Below are 17,704 nucleotides of genomic sequence, written 5' to 3' on the forward strand. Positions count from 1 at the left end.
AATTTAAAGTGGCGGGGAGAGAAGTGATTCTGACCTCCCGAAGAAAAGAAAGGGTGACCCCTCCCCCCGCCGCAAGAGGAATTTCCCCCCAATAATGGCTTCAAGCCCAGGGAAGAGCAGGCTACAAACCGGGGCCCCTCCTCTCGCTCCGGGCTAGGCCAGAGCCCCTTCTCAGGCGCGGGTTGGAGACCTCTTCTCACCAGCTGGCTAGGCCTTCATTCTGGCCCTCTCCTTGCCTTCTCCATGAGCACCCGCCGCCCAGACTCTGTCCCCGGCCCTTCTGACAAACCCCCGCGCGTCTACTTACCTCAGCCGCTACTAGCCCGGCCCCTCAGCGTGCCCAGGGGCTGCCCATCGGCTGGAAACCTCACGCTGGCGCCGCTCCTTTCCCAGCCCGACGCCTCTATACTGCGCTGAGAGCCCGAGACGGACAGAAAAGCAGGGAGGGCGTTGGCGGCGAAGTGGACGCTGGTTTCCAGCTCCCACCGCAGCCACCGCTCACAGATCTTCCCCGGACGCAGGAGGAAGAGGCCGCCACAACCCCGTAGAGCGAGGTGCGGCGTGCGCGAGCTCGCGAGTACCGCGCACGCACACGCACGACGCGAGACCCAATCTCCCGCCGAGGACCAGCACGCAAACCTGGGGAAGAGTAGCCCAGGGAGCCTGGCTGCGCTTGCGCGGCAAGAAGACGGCAGGAGGCGGGGCTTAGGCTGGAGCTACTTAGGCTCTGGTGCAGATCGCGCTCTCAAAAGGCTAAAAACTTGGTGGATTTCATGGCACTTCAGTGATACTGGATCTATTACTGACCCCATTTTTCAAATTAGAGGACTAATAAATGGTGGAGCTAGGATTTGCACCCAGCATCCTTTGGCAAAAAGATTGCCTTATTGTTCTAGGCGCTGCCCAAAGTACATTGACAGGACAAGCCTAAAAGTTACTTATGGATGGGCGGGGTGAGGTCTCCACTTGGAAATATTAATAAAATGGGGAATATTCAAATAATGAGGTGTTTGAGCTCTCAGTCTTAGGATCATGTAATAATGAAGTCTCATTTTGTGAGGCTAACTTTAAAGGTTAATAATGTTTTTATGTCCATGATCTCCTCTGAATTACCATATTCTTCATTCCACCGTCACAGGAAGGAATAAGACAGCTAGTTCGCTTACAAGATCTCCATTTATGTAGCTACTGCAAGATTTCTGACTTATGGGTCACCCCATACAAGCCAACTTAGCAAACGGTATTAGTTTCCCCAGTTCTTCCGTCAGTTAATTCAAAGATGTCAGAAAGGGGAGGATTTAGAATTAGGAAGGCTGCTGTGCAGAAGATACATATTTTTAAAAGCATGGTTGTTTTATGTTTTAAAGTATTTTTCCCAGCCATGCCAGGCTGCTTCCAGGTTCCTAATTCCCCAACCAGGGATTGAACCCAGACTCAGCAGTGAAAGCGTGGAGTCCTAATCACTGGACCACCAGAGGATTCCCAGGAAGGCAATTTTTCTGACAGTGTGGCAAAAGCCAGAGGCAGGTACTTGACCCTTTTGCCCATGCAATGAACACTGTTTTAAGGATATAATTCTTAGCAATGACTTGTACCATGAGTCAGCATTTGGCCCAGTGGTGCTGCCAGTAGGAAATAAAGGAAGAGTAACAACTTTTCTGGGTGAACACACAAGGAGGAACATGGCAGGCTACAGTCCATCTAATCACAAGAGCAGGACATGACTTAGCAACTAAACAAGACAACAGCAGCAACAATACAAACCAGGAGGCAAACCAAACACAGTACACAGAACAGGCAAGCTCAATCATTTTCTGGCAAGCAGGGTTCTGTAACAAGATTCGAACTCTCAATCTAATTAATCCTATAAAATACTAGAAAACAGGACTGATCATATTAGTATTGTTCACATATAAAAGAAAAATACCAACATAGAAAACAACTAAAATATATACATGGATTTTAGGGCACATGAAGTAGCCTTCCAAAGACTTTTTAAAAACAAGTTTTCTCTAAGCAAGATTTCTTTTTTATTTTTGAAAGGGAAATATAAGAATGCACTGTAGTGCTGCCATACCATGACTTTTCCAAATCCTTAATTTTTGTAATTTTAACTTTCAACCAAAATGGCATTTGTACATAAAACTACTTAAGAAGAAAACTTGTCAATGCCCTGGTGGTCCAGTGCTAAGGACTCTTGCATTGCTGAGGGCCTTGGTTCAATCCCTGGTAGGGGAACTAAGCTCCCCACAAGTCGTGAGTTATGGCCAAAAGGAAATTTTCATTATCAGTAAGGTCAAATGATTTGCAGGCCCAATGGAGAAGCAGACAGAGGAACATAGGAAGTCAGACATTCCCAGGTTTGGGACCTTGGACAGTATGTGCGCGTGCATGCCTGTGGGTGTATATGCACACGTGCATACACATGCTCAGTCACAGCCCACCAGGCTCCTCGGTCCATGGGATTTTTCAGGCAAGAATACTGGAGCAGGATGCCATTTTGTCCTTCAGGGGATCTTTCCCACCTAGACAGATTGTGTCTCCTGCACTGGCAGGTGGATTCTTTACTATTGAGCTGCCTGGGAAGCCATGGTACCTTGGACGAGTCACTGCTTTTTCCAAACGTTTCCATATGTGTGAAATGAAGATAATGTCAAAGTACTAAGAATACAGGACAGACATAGTCCCAAACCTCAAGAAGCTTACCTTCTGGTGTAGCAGACAAAAATGCAAATAATCAAAATACAGTGTTAAAAGCAATGATCTGGTATTTTCAGATAATTATCTCAAGTTGGTCTTAATGAGGTACTGTAGTACACATAACATGGTAGAATGTACAACTAGTGCTGAATATAGAGGCTTTTTCAAGAGCATTTATCCTCACTTCATTTGTAAAAAGAGTACACTTAAAATTGTCACACTATTTGACTTATATCCAAACATCTCTTCTTCAAAAGTGTACACCTGTGAAATACAATTTGGACTCAATTCAACATTTTGCATTCCTTCTCCAACAGCCTCAACCTGGCCCAGAATAGGCCAGTCATATAGGCAAACCATAATGATAAATGGTGACTGTATATATGCGAAAAGGCCAATAAAGGAATATTCAAATAGAGTGGGAACCAGCTGCCACTTAAAGACCTTTCAATTAAAGCAACAAGTCCTCTAAAATGCTATTCATTTGAAGTGAAAGATATCTATAGGAAAAATGAATTTCATTTTCTACATTTTAGTTTATCAGTAGTCAATGACTGTCCTTGCTAGTATACACCATATAGCAACACTGAAAGATATAGCAATACACAAAGAAAACTTCAGAAAATGCCCTCCCATACACCCATTGCAGTAAGAATACTAATTATTTAGGCACTGTTTTTATATGCTTTAATGATTTACATGTATTATTTCATTTCATCCTCACAAAAATCCTGAAATAGGTATTACTGTAATCTTTTATGTGAAAAAAAACATTTTAAAGCATTTAAGCAACTTGCCAAAGGTTGTCCAAGTGTCCCCCATATGTGAATTTACTTATAATTATGTATATGAACCATTATACTAAACTGTAATATTATACTTGATATATCATGTAATAACATAAAATCTACTCAAAAAATTCAAAGGATGAGATTTTAAAAATGAAATACAGAGGCTCTGGTATTTTCTCCTTGTTTTCCAATAGCTTACTGTGACCCACTTTGGAGACCACTGCTTTACATAATAGCTAGTCAAAACCCAAGAACAAAGCAAAGTGAAGATTATCAGTGGCTTTCAAATCTGAGTATATATCACAGAATCATTACCATCCCAGACACACTTACAATAGCAACCCTAGACTTTTTTACAGTTACAGAGGAACCTGTGTTTTCTTTAAGGGCATCTCTCCCATTTTTCCATAGAGCTTTCCAAATCTGAGATTTAGGCTGAGGACTGGCCTGGGGGATGGCAAGGATTCTTCCAGAAGTCTACAGTACAACTCTGGGAATCTCAGCTCCCAGGAGACTCCCTCAGGCAAAGGCATGGAAAGAAAACATTACCTTCAATATTACCTTGACATGGCTGGACATGGGCACCTGAGAGCCTCCTAGAAATTCAGGAATAAAGGCCAAGGACACTTTTAACACTCAAGGCTGCTGGAACTGCCAGGAGTTGATAGGCTGCAAAAAATCCACCTACTACCAAATTACATGCTTTTGCTGTGGACAAAGAACATTTTTCATACCGAATCCTCACATATTCTTTATTCCATAATAAGTGAAATCGTGAAAACAGACTAATATCCAAAACGCATTATTTCCATATATTGAAGACAATTAGGATTTTCTTAAATTCTGCAACTCTAGGCTTTATAGTAATCCTGGTGATATCTGAGAGAGTAACTCTGAGTTCTAGTTTTTCAAAGGGGTTAGAACTTTTTAATTTCACATTTTTTTCCCTCCAAAAGAATTTGTTAATGCAAATTTAGAATTTCTTTTTAAAGGTCTGAGGTTCAACATCATGAACTTCTATAAGCTTATGCCGTATCTGGAAGAGGACAAGGTCAAGAAAAATAATCATAACTAAATGTTTCACCTATCGTGTGACTTGACAGTATGCACTTATATATCAGTTTGGCCATAAAGAGCCAGAAAGGTGAGACCACTGATACTGCAGTGGGGACATGGACAGAATTCGTTTACTTACACTTTTCCTTCCATATTTCTACTTGGACTCCTGCTCAAATTAAATTATAAGTTGCTACAGAAAAAAAAGGACCTTCAAATATCTGCAATTGGTAATACTGCAGATACATCAGGGATCTTTACCTAGTAACAGAAATGCAGAGCTGGCCTAAGAGTATAGCATATGTTTCAATAAGTAATGTGTGAGATGCTGCTATATTCCAAGCCAAATGCCTCACTCCGGAGAGATTTTATTAAGGTTTTCGGGTAGTTACAACACCTAAACTGAGTACAATGTTAAGACATTCCCTCTACCTCTCAACACACATTCATTTGGTCTCTTTCTCTTTATATTTACACATATATTTTTTTAAAAGATTAACTTCAGTTTTTCATGCCAGAGCAGAAAGCATAAAAAAAATCAACAGATTCTGATTCTTATATAAAACTATGTACCAAAATGTGAAGAACTGGAAGCTCCAGACTCAATTCTAAGAGGAAAAGGATTCTCATGGATCACATTGGGCTAGCCACTCAGAATTTATGCCTGCTATAAGAACTCAGCATCTGTCATCTATAAATGACCAAAATGGGGCTAAATAAATAAAACATAGTTGTTTACCCTGAATTTTATTTCAATTACCATTTTCCCCTCAACTTCTATCTCAAACAAGTGCTAAGTTATCTGCCACTTAAGGACATTAGCTGGTGGTTTTATAAAGCAAAGCAAGGCATCATAGGAAAAAGAGGTCACACAAAACCAAGTTATAACTTAGAGGCTTTGCTCTCTAGGCTATGATTTTTAAGGTGCTGGTGAATTACTTGGAAGTGGACTCCACAGCTGGCTTCATGGGATTTATAAACCCCAGGCATTCAAGAGCTGGTTCTGCTCAAACAAACAAAAACTTCTTTGCATGCAGGATCTGCCTCCTTCAAAAGAACTGCAGTCTGACTCCCAGCTGAACACCTTGGCATACCGACAAGGGTGGTAAGATACAAAATATATCAGATAATAAAGTGTCTGAAAGGAGTTGGAGAGAATCTAGCCATTATCATTTCATTCTGTATTCCCACTGTTTAAGAATGAGCGTCACTGTGATAAAACACCAACTGGCACATGCACCGTTTCACCTACAGCCTATCTCATGCCAAATACAAACACCATCAAAGATTAGGAGGCTTCTTTAGGAAGGTATTTTTGGATAGAACTATGTATTTTGGGTTGTGAGAATTTTTTAATAGAGTATAATACTTCTCTCACATGCCTAGCAATGTAAACAAAATTAGATATGCAGCAATAAACATCAGCAAAGATAATTTTAGGAAAATGCAGGCTAACTTTATTTTATAAGGAATTTAAAAAACATGAGCAAATATTGATATTGCATTTTTTAAAAAACAAATTAATCTGTACGTCATTCAAGTTTTAAAAATCAAAGAGTCAATGTGACACTAAAAAATGTAGTAACAAAGAAATGTGCTTCATTTTAACAAAATACTATCAGTGGCTTATGACAACTAGATGTACAAACATAAAGGTAATAATACTAAAATGATGTAAAACTCTGAATCTCAAAGTGATGGAGCAGGCTGAAGGGAGCACCAATTGCCATCACTGTGGGCCTGTGACATAGTCTATCAAAGGGAACAAACTATCACTAAGTAATAAAAATAAGGATATAAATAAATGGGGGTGGAGGAGCCCAAGATGCCTAAAATTTTAGAGAAAATGGTTTATTTGATTCTATTGTTACATGTGTTTTATCTGTTTTCTTCCTCAAGTAAAAAAGTGGATATGTGAGAGATTCAAGAATATACCTGAGATTTTCAGTAACGATAACTTCAGATTGAGGAAATCATGACTGATACCTCCTGTCACTTTAACCATTTAATATACTATTGAAATGATTTAACAGCTATAATATGCTTTGGGTTTTTTCATTTTTAAAAGCTCTAAGTCAAAGCTACTTAAAGGAACTTCTGTATCTTTTAAGAAATACAACTATTTAATTCCTGAAAATTTTATTTTTTCAAAGAGTGACAACCATATCAAGTTCTAACACACCAGGACTCTTGAACATTAGGTGATCCAATTATCACAATTTAAATTAGGATACTCAGGAAATATATATCAAGGTTCAAAAATATAATTTATGATTCTTTATAAACTAAATTTCACTGAGAAATGCTTAAATTCTAAGTCTAAAATGTGGGTGCCATGCTTTAAAAAAAAGAAAATTCACAACCTACTCAATAATCCTGAAGAAAAATCAGATTGGTAGGGTGTTTATATTATACAGATGTATAAACGAACACTTTAAAGGGGAAAAAACAATTATATTCATATTTACAGGTGACAAATCACTTTCACTTCAGGAAGATTAGAAAAGAGCTAGTAGCTAGGCACAGAGCCAGAGGTTGTGAAGGGAACCTAAAAGCAGTCAATACTAAAATTCTTAGCAGTTAGTAAAGGAATGCAAAAACTTCTTATACTACAAAACTTTAACTTTACATAACCAAAAAGCAGTCCAACTATGACCCTTATAAGATGATAAAAATTGAAACAAAAACTTTGAATCCATTTTGTAAAAATTCTATTGTAACATTCTTATATCCAGTTCATATTGTTCTACTGGAGTCAAGTAAGATTTAAGCTCAAGGTAGAGACACAAAATTAGAGAATTTCACCTTTTCTGAGGAGATGATCACAGTTTCATTGTAAGAAGATAAGGTGAACAACCCCTTAGCAACATTTATACTTTATTATCTTCAATGGAAAGTTCAAATATTTTAATTGTCTTAAACTTCTGGAATATTACCCAGATAGTTAAAATATTGATATTTAAGTTTTACATTAAAGGACACTTTAATGAAAACAGACCTGCTTTAAATAGAGTTTGATAATTCAGGGGGTACTTACAGAAAGAAGATTTGTTAACAAATACTGGTTTCTTATACTTAAAAAAAAAAATCAGCAAGACAGAATTTTAAAAATCTTAATTTAAAATACATTGTAAACTGAAGACAACAACTGCCACATTTATCACAGACCAGCACAGGTAAAAGTTTTTCCCAGATGTTTTATAAGACTTTGTATCTTCCTTTATTTGTTGGTTGGTATGAATTTTGCTACAGGAAAAAATAAAAGGTATATGATTAGTAAAAGGGAAAAAAAAATATGTTAAGTAATTTCCTTTACAAACTTATACAAATATCATATATTTAAAATAAAGATATTATTTAGTGAGAAAGAAAGAACTATTTAACAATCATTTCTCTGTGTTCACTCAACTACTCCTTAACAAGGGTTCTGAACCAACTTAATGGTGGTAGCATTCTTTTTCTATCACTCCTCGGTAAAAGTCACTTGACTTAAAGTTTGTTTTTATTCTTTCCTCTTGCTTTGTTTACATTCCATTCTTTAAATTATTTTTATCCATCCAAAGAAGTGTTCTGTAAGGGAAATTTTAGAAAAGCCCTAAAAAACACATTCTTTGTAAAGTTTCATTTCAAAGGATCCTCATCCCAACATACACACTGTAGGGAGAATTTACAAGAAGGTGTCTGCATCCTTTGGAAAGGTGGTCTATAAAAGGTCCATATCCAAAATCAAATTAAGTCCATACCTAAGTTTAAAACACTGACAAACACGTAAGTTTAAAAACAGTGGCAAAAATGTAGAGAAACTGAAATTTTCATACACTGCCAAAAGCAATGTAAACTGGTATAACTACTCTGAAAAATTATTTAGCAATACCAACTTAAAGCTAAACTATACATACCCTGTAACTAGCGATTCTACTTTACGGCATTTACTCAAAAGAAAAATATACTGAAGTGTACTACAGAGACGTGGAAGAATGTTCAGAGAAGCGTTATTCATAAAAACTCAAAACTAAAATGACCTCAAAATCTAAAACATAAATTAACTGTGGTAAATCCACAGGCTTAACTACTATATAGCCACAAAAATAACTGCTATATGTAAAAACATGGGTTGATTTCCTCAAGGTCATGTTGAGAGAAAGAACTTAAGATACAAAAGAGCCCACAGCATTTGATTCCACTTATATGGAGTTCAAAACTAGGCAAAACTAATCTATGATGTTGAAAGTCAGAAAGTCCCATTTGGGGGCGATGAATAACAACAAGGAGGAACATGAGCAGGGTTTCTGGGAGCCTGGTAATGTGCTCTATTTCCTCATCTGGGCAGTGATCACACCAGTGTGCTCAGTTTGTGAAAATTCATCAAACTATATCATCTGTCTATTTTGCTGTATTTATACTAAATGCTTAAATAAAACATTTATTAGAACAAACAAGTCCTTGAGGTTTTCACTCACCAATCGGATCAGTTCTTCTTTTATAAGCCTGGTGATTTCTGCCTTCGCTTTCTGCACAGCCAGTTCATTAGCACCTGGTGAGTGAGTGGACAACATTATTCATATTACTGGAATTACACTGGATGTTTATCCACCTCATTGAGATCCAGTAGAAACACTGTAGGTGACTTTCAGGAACACTGTACTACTTGCCAAGAAAAGTCTTTCAATATCTGGTGGAATATCATCTACATTGTATCATGGCTACTTATTACTTTCAGAGTTTCAAATGTAACCACTGAGCTTAGTGCTTAGAGGGTTAAGGTTAGTGAAGTACTAGTGTTGTAAGTTCTTGGTATATTGGTATGCAAAGAAAAAATGATTTGCAATTTGTCCAAAATAGAAGAAAAAGGAAAAGTAAAATACACCTTCTTAGGTTCAGTTATTTAACAAACACTTATTGGATGTTTATTATGTTCTTTAAAGTCAGCAAATGTTTCAGAAATGTGTCATCTGAACAAAGTCTTAAAGCTGAAGGAGGAGCGATGACAGGGAAAGCATTATCAATCATGGCGTACAATGGTACAGATTAAGGAAGGAATGTTTAAAGACCAAAGAGTAAGAGAAGTATAGTACGGTTGAGAGAAAAAAGTGTGTGAAAGAACACAGCAAGACAGCCAAACAGATGAGGTGGGCTGGAGACACTAGTGTAGTTATAAATTCAAGAAGCACCCACCATGTGTGGCATACCGTATGAGATTCATTATATGAAGTACTCATCTATGCTCTGTGTGATCCTGTAGGCTACTAGAAAAACAAACTTGGAACGATATTACAGCAAGATGAGTACATTAGGAAGTAGTCTTATCAGAGGAACTTTTAAATATCATTTCTTCCAAGAATCTTTCCCTAACTTCTCCAGGTGGCGTTAAATGTTTCTTCCCTCAGTGCTCTCACAGGATTGTGTTCATACCATCGTGAATGCACATTTTTGAGGTAGAATGAACAAAATATTTTTTCTGATTAGATGTGAACAGTGAAGAACAAAGTAAGATGCTAAGAGTTGAGTCACAAGTAAAGAAACTAAAATGTAATAAAGGAGATACTGAATCCAAGAGGAAGAGCAGGTGTTATTATTAGCAGTGATAGTGGTTAATTGACATCATTGTAGCAGAAGTGCTCATGGGACACACCAAGTTGGAAACGTCAGTAAGACTAATGGCAACAGGGAGCAGAAGTAGAGGAAATGGAGATTAGAGCTCCATCAAGGATAGGTGTGGAAGGATTTGAAGGCAGGGGACAATGCCAGGAGGTAGGCAAGTCTAGAGTGGGAACTCGGTGCACACCTATAAAAGGAAAAGCGCTGGAACAAAGAAGTAGACCAGAGGTTAAGTACTAGGAGTGAGAGAATGTCAGAAAAAAGAACTGGGGTTGTAATGTAGAGAACTATGTTTTTATTATTTCTGTAAGAAAAATCAAATATGGAAAACGATTCGCAAGAAATGGGAAAATTCTCCCCTTTATTAGATACGATTAACTTTTTCAAACCCACAGAGAACAGAGAAGGAGAAAGGGAGGAGCTGGGGGGAGAAGAGGAGGAAAACAGAGGATGAGGAGAAGGAAGAGGAAGAAACAGTTTAACAACAGGAAGAAAAGAGACATGCTTATGGCTATGAATCTAATCTAAGCCCCACACCTCCACCAGCCATTGACCACAGCATTTTAAAGCTGTGGGTGCTGGAAGGGAAGAGAGGTGGATGCATGTGAAGCCAAGGGTAGAATCAAGAACTGAGTCAGAATCAAAAGTATAAAAAAAACCCAAATTCAGAAGGAAAATATGCTACTTGGCATGAGTTGGTGTGTAGCTTGACACTCTGTGCTGTTTTAAAAAGAAGGAAAATGATACTCTCACCCAGCTCAAAGCAGAAGAGCAATTTTCCTGTGTTAGTTAGAACCTGACCATTTGGACCGGTTTAAATTTTTGACTTATACAGCTTCTTTAGGTAATGGGTTACATATGTTTATAAGCTGTCATGAAAAAGAGGCATTTCCTTTCATTGGTCCCAAAACAACTCTGGCTGCTTTTAAGGGATTCTCCACCAGTAAAAAGAGAGGGTCACACAACAGGCTATAAATTATACAGGCTGGCTAGGCACGTACGTTCTTCCTGTTCTCCTTCCCACTACCTGGTGGGAGGCCTGGAGCTGCTGAGCCACACTGAGCCTCTAAGGAGCCAGGCAGTGGGGTCCCTCCAATTACAGAACTAGAAACAGATGACACTAGGCTCCTTGCAACACCTGCTTTCATCCCATTAGTGTTCAGTCGATTTGGTTGGAGTTTCAAAAACTAAAAGATCATTTAAATCTAATCTATGAAAATTCTCAAAGCTTTACATCATTTTAATTACCAATCTCCAGCCCTTATTTAGCATCTAGAATTCTCAAGATTCATTCTTAACAAGGTTATCTTGTTACTGGGAGGGAAAGACCTGCTTAGATTATAAAAATTAGATGTTACTTCCTAAGTACAAGTTCACAGTGGAAAGCACCCAGAACCATTGTAGGTAGATAGAAAAGTTGGCAGAAGCTGACGGCTTCTCATTTCACTTCATTTGGTAGTACAGTAGATGTGTTCTGGTAGTTATATACAAATTAAACCTGGCATACATTAATTATACTACATTAAATAAGCATAAATTACCTTTAATAAATTAGAGGAATCTTTTTCAAAGCAAAAAATAATCTCTCTGATTTACCTCTTTAAAACAATGTCACTTAAAATACTGATTTTGAAATCTTAGAGATACTTAAAATATTGTATATTACAAAAAAAAATAAAATAAAATACTGGTTTTGCTTAAATGACACCTATCATATTCAAGCTGAATAAACAAGGATGACTCCATGTTTACCAAGGTTTTATCATCAGATTTCACTGAATGACATCTTGTATGGCCTAATAATACAACTGTAAGAGAAAGCTGTCTAGTAGCACAGAAAGATGTCAGTGTAATTTCTTCTCCTTGAACATCACAATGCCAGCAATCCCCATTTTACCTTGCAATTAGGAACAGTGTCACATGATTCAAAAACACACTGAGTCACTGGCAGGGCAAAAGTCTTTCAGGATATATAAAAGGGTACTATTTAAAAACCTGACCTGAAATATCAATACATATGATCCAGCTTCCCAAAGTCACAATCACAAACCAAAAAATGCAATTTGTCTAGTTCTGGACCTACTTTCTTTGTACATCAGTTGAAATATGTATGGATCTTCCTGTACAGTAACGGTAGATTATTAACAACATGGAAAACATACAGGCTGTATCTGAGTTTTATACCTTTACTGCAATTCATCATTATTAATTTTAAAAGGTACTGTGTATGTGTATGATTCAATGGACTAGGCCGGTGTTTGAGATTGTACAGGGTGTGGGGGTAGCGTCATTGTAGCCATCTAAGCAGGAGGTAGGCAGACTCCAGATTTACATGACACGTGGAATAAGCTACTTCACAGCTCCCATACCAGTATTCAATAAACATTTAGTTCATGAAATAAATGAAATGGAGCTGTGACTGGTCTATTCTTAAGAATCTATTATAAAGATGTTAAAATTAAATATAAAAGAAAGGAGATAAGTTGTCCTACTATGTTATAGATAATACATTAGGAAAAAAATCAAAATAGAAACTGTCTTTTGAATTCACTTATGAATGTATGAAATAAGGTTAAAAAGCATACCTGATCACTCTTAGATAACACATTACTTATAGCCTTTGAGCTGTGGTATTAATTGTCCTATTTTTCTAAAAATGGCATGTATGAATTTACAGGCATAAAATTAGAGGCAATATCTGCTTGGGTAAACAAGCATTAAGGGGATTAATATAGTTGATTTACTTTCTAACCTTAACTTTGGCCAGAATATTCTACTTACCAGAAGCATAAGGACTTAATGGACTAGTCCCCAAGATACATGTGTTCTTTTAGTCATTTTCAAATTTGACCAAATTGTCAAAAATGAAAGAGTCCCCAGCAAAGATCACTCACATCTCTATATACTAAATTCCTAAATAAAGACAACAAATGATAGGTGAAACTTTTTAACAGGTGTTCCTTATTTTCAGTCCTCTCTAGAACTGACCTCATATTCTCTTTGGGTCTATTACATCTATTATCAACTCTGATCAAACTCAAGATGGAAACTGAACCAACAGTACATACTTTCAATTGCCAAGTAAATTTTCCGCTCTCCTTCCTTGGGCTCTTTGCCAGGTGGGAAGTACGTTCCTCTGATTGTAATTGCAGCTTCAGAATATTCACTGATTCTCTGCAGAGCTTCCTTAGAGGTAACTTTCCACCTAGCAGTCTAGGAAACAAAAGAGTTGGGGAAGAAGAAACCTCTTTTCAGTTCAGTTCAGTTGCTCAGTCGTGCCGACTCTTTGCGACCCTGAGGTCCTAAAAGAATAGGTTAGCTAAATCATGTTATTGTCAATATTAAAATTTTAATCAACACCTTCATCATAAATTCATTTAGATTCTAATGTACCTAGAATGTAATCATAAAAATGAAATTTTCAGTGTTGTCTCCCCATCTAGATAAAAAGTAAAGCAGCCATTAAAATGTTCACGGTTTTTTCTTTTTATTTATTTACTTGGCTATGTCAGGTCTTAGCTGCAGCTTGAGGGCTTAGGTACCCCGGAGGATGTGGAATCTTAGTTCCCTGACCAGGAATCGAACCCGCATCCCCTGCATTGGAAGGCAGATTGCTAACCACTGGACCATCAGGGAAGCCCCTTCATAGGTTTTAAATAACGTATTTTCACTCCTAAAAACAGGGTTTCTACTCAATTAAAAAGTTTAAATCTGCTACTTGCCTGTGGGAAGTCATTGATCTCTAATTCTTCCTCATATCTCTTAAAAGATTCATTCTGTCCACCATCCTGTCTCTCCTCTTCTTGTTTCTCCAAAGGCACATAGTTGAGCTTGGCATTTATCTTTTCAGCAAGTTGCTCTGCAATGGTTTTTGCAGATACAGTGGGAGCCAGGATGGTGCCACCTCTGAGAATGGCATTGGTGGCCTGTTGCATTACATCCTGCAGTTAAAGAAGACCTACAGTCAAATCTCAAATGAGGACAGAGACAAGACCAAAGATCCCACCACAAACTCTTCTCTGGAAAGCACTAACTAAAAGCATCTTTCTTATGTAGAGTCTGACCCACAGGACAATTTAACAGCATATATTTATAACAGAGAGTTTAATATATCTGCCTTACTTGATGCGAAAACTAAACACCCAACTCTATATTAAAAAATTCTACTGAACCATAGATCATTAGGTAACTCTTGATATCAAATATAGTATAATATGTCTAAAATCATTTACATACCTTGTGGCTACTATGGGTTTCCTCTGAATCAGTATGTTTGCCTACTACTACCACTGAACTCCTCTTCCCCTCATGGACAAACCCAACATTCTATAAATTATAGTAAATGTCTTTATACAACATACTCTTTTTTTACATTTGAAATTAATTTCGATGCACGATACTGGATGCTTGGGGCTAGAGCACTGGGACAACCCAGAGGGATGGTATGGGGAGGGAGGAGGGAGGAGGGTTCAGGATGGGGAACACATGTATACCTGTGGCAGATTCATTTTGATATTTGGCAAAACTAATACAATTTGTAAAGTTTAAAAATAAAATAAAATTTAAAACAGTAAAAAAAAAAAGAAATTAATTTTACTATGTACTTAAACAACAGTGAAAAGTTACAGCCATATGATTTCACAAGAGTTACCAGTAACAATAATACAAGAGAATATTAGGGTGAAGTGCTGCATCTCTGTTTTCACAAGAGGCACAGGCTTGAGTAAACACTTCATAGTAATTCACTGGTTAAAAAAGATTCAAAGACCCAAGGCTCTGAGCCTTGACTGTGGCTGCCTCATCAGGTCAGTCCACTGGCCTCTAGCTTGGTCATTCCACTCGGGCACTACAGACCGGAACCCGTACACAACTACTGGACACAGGGCCATGCAGGTCCTCAACCACTCAAAATCTTAAAAACACTGTCAACATTAACCAACTGTTCTTTGGGAATGCTATGAAAATTTAACCTTGATTAAAAAGTAAGTTAAACAAAATGCTGGAGAGAGTTAAACAAAATGTGGGAGAAGGGAACCCTCCTACACTGTTGGTGCAAATGTAAACCGGTGCAGCCACTATGAAGAACAGTATGGAGGTTCCTTAAAAAACTAAAAACATAGCTACCATAACCCTACAATCCCACTCCTAGGCATATTTCCAGAGAAAAACATGACCAGAAAAGATACATGCACCCCAATATTCACTGCAGTGCATTTTACAATAGCCAAGACATGGAAGTAACCTAACTGTCCATCAAGAGAGGAATGGATAAAGAAGATGTGGTACATATGTACAATGGAATATTACTCAGCCATTAAAAAGAATGGACTAATGCAATCTGCAGCAACATGGATGGACCTAGAGTGTCACGTTGAGGAAGTCAGTCAGACAGAGGAGAAATACCATGATATCCCTTAATGTGGAATCTAAAAAGAAAAGATGCAAACGAACGAACTTATACAACAGAAACAGACTCACAGACTTCTGAGAATGAACTTATAGTTGCAGGGGGTAAGGGGAGAATGGATAGTTAGGAGTCTGGGATTGACATGTACACACTGCTATATTTAAAATGGATAGCCAACAAGGACATGCTGTAAAGCACATTCAGCTCAATGTTATGTGGCAGCCTGGATGGAAGGGAAATCTGGGGGAGAATGGATACATGCATATATATGGCTGAATCCCTTTGCTGTTCACCTGAGACTATCATAACATTGTTTGTTAACTGGCTATATCCCAGTAGAAAATAAAAGGTTAAAAAAAAAAAGAAAAGAATACATGTATGTGTGTGTGTATATGTGTAACTGAATCACTTGGTTGTACAACAGAAACTAATGCAACATTGTAAATCAACTACAAAAAAAATGAAGTTAGCCAAAAAACTCCCAAGAGAAAGAAGGCAAGTAAAATATTTAACGGTTTCCCATTGTCTAAACGCGTGTTAGTTTGAGTTATATAACTGGGTGTCTGTACTTCCACAGCATTGTTTGTTTGCTCAATAACCCACCAGTAAACAGAGTAAGAAAGAAAAAGAGAGTTCTTTCTTTAGGATTTTGGTAAGGTCACTCAGAATACTATTCTATAAAATTATCTATGGTTAACAGGCCTTCCAGAATAGGCATTAAGACCTCAGTTAACCATGCTAGAGAAATCAACCAAGGTGAATAATTAGAGAATTCTGTATTCAAATGTTAAATGCTTATTACCTCAAAATCTAAAACAACTTCTTGTTCACTTGTGCTGATATAATTTAAAAAGCATTTAAATCAAATAACTTACAAAAAGTACTAAGACTCGGAACGAATTACTTAATACCTGAGACTCAATGCCCAAATTCTTCTGAGCATTGATTCTAAGAGCCAATCTCTTGGCAATTTCCAGTTTCTCAGCATTTCCTGCAGTGGGAGCAGGAACACTAGATGTTCCAGGACCCGCCATATCCTTCACTCTCTTCTTTGAATTAAACATGCTTTCAATTTGCTCATCAATCTAAACAAGAAAAAAAGCATTAGTAAAAATCTAATTAAAATACCAATTTAGAGAGGGTGAGAAGGAGGGGAGGTGTAAGTAGGGGAGAGGTGAGGGGAGGACAGGGGGGAAGGGGAGGGAGGAAGGAAAGAAAGAAACAGAGACACAGTGCTGCAAGAACCACTTCAGCAGACTCCTGAGTAGTCCAGAAAATACATCCCAATTCAGTAAATGAAGAACACGAACTGTCAAGACAGAGCAGCCAATTGGATGCAGCCAAGTTGCTCTGGGGCCCAGGCCTTGAGGCCAAATTATGTACACTGCAATCAAAGAGGCTGGAAGAAGGGCAATAACTCAAGATCAGTGGACAACTAAAAATACAGCCAATGGTTACCAGGGGAAATGATACATGTTCTCAAGGCAGGGCTCCTAAAATTCTTTTCAACTCCAAAAATGCCATTGGGTTTACAAAAAAAAACTGAGTAAGAGAATCAGGGAGAAAAACCTTTATTGTTTTATTTCTTTGAACCCAGGAAGGAAAGGCATGAAGGTGGGTTTCCCCATGAAATCAAGAACAATGCTGACAATCCTGGCTCTCCAGGAGTCATGTGAGTCCTACTGCCACCGCGTAATCCTCAGCTTAGCCACTTGTATCTCATAAGCTATAGCATTTCCTTTTAAAAATGTCTTTTGCCCCAAAATGAATACTAACACTACCAAGTAAAGAATGCAAATCCCTTCATATGCAGGAATTAGACAAATATTTCAAATCCCAAATACAAATAAAAACTTTTTCAGGGTTTAAAATTAACTTGGTTAATTTAGAAAGAACTTTTACTGAAATGGAAACAGACAACTCACCTTCTTTTTAAAGCATTTGTTATCTAATAAGGTGTTTGAGCTATCAACTACTTTTAAACTAACGTTTAATTTAGTAACACTCTTTTAAACAGCATACATGACATTAAAATCCGAAACAAATGCATAAAATTAGGAATGGGGAATGCACACAGTGTTAGGTAACAGGGATAACTTTACTTTTGACTTTATTCATTTTAGTATTGCTCTAATCTTTAATTAATTTAATT

General features: G+C 37.6%; 2 protein-coding genes across 3 annotated transcripts in view; both read right to left on the minus strand.

The window, feature by feature from the left end:
* LOC104991849 (chromosome unknown open reading frame, human C5orf24) overlaps positions 1–665 on the minus strand; it is a 10,277-nt gene extending 9,612 nt beyond the window's left edge. The window contains exon 1 of the mRNA XM_010844496.1: positions 308–665. The gene's annotated coding sequence lies outside the window, so the exon portion shown is untranslated. The remainder of the gene's footprint in view (positions 1–307) is intronic.
* Positions 666–5,981: 5,316 nt separating this feature from the next.
* The window catches only part of DDX46 (DEAD (Asp-Glu-Ala-Asp) box polypeptide 46), a 52,804-nt gene continuing 41,081 nt past the window's right edge, over positions 5,982–17,704 (minus strand). The window contains exons 19-23 of one of the 2 annotated variants that reach the window (XM_010844498.1): positions 16,464–16,637; positions 13,868–14,086; positions 13,214–13,358; positions 9,008–9,081; positions 5,982–7,793 (exon numbers count right to left, since the gene is read on the minus strand). In XM_010844498.1, the coding sequence (XP_010842800.1) occupies positions 7,746–7,793; positions 9,008–9,081; positions 13,214–13,358; positions 13,868–14,086; positions 16,464–16,637 (660 nt within the window). In that variant the 3' untranslated portion in view covers positions 5,982–7,745. Of the gene's footprint in view, positions 7,794–9,007; positions 9,082–13,213; positions 13,359–13,867; positions 14,087–16,460; positions 16,638–17,704 lie in introns of both variants that reach the window. The other variant, XM_010844497.1, reaches the window with a different exon arrangement.

The sequence above is a fragment of the Bison bison genome, unplaced genomic scaffold, assembly GCF_000754665.1.
Source record: "Bison bison bison isolate TAMUID 2011002044 unplaced genomic scaffold, Bison_UMD1.0 scf7180017864203, whole genome shotgun sequence".
In the NCBI taxonomy this organism is placed as follows: Eukaryota; Metazoa; Chordata; class Mammalia; order Artiodactyla; family Bovidae; genus Bison; species Bison bison.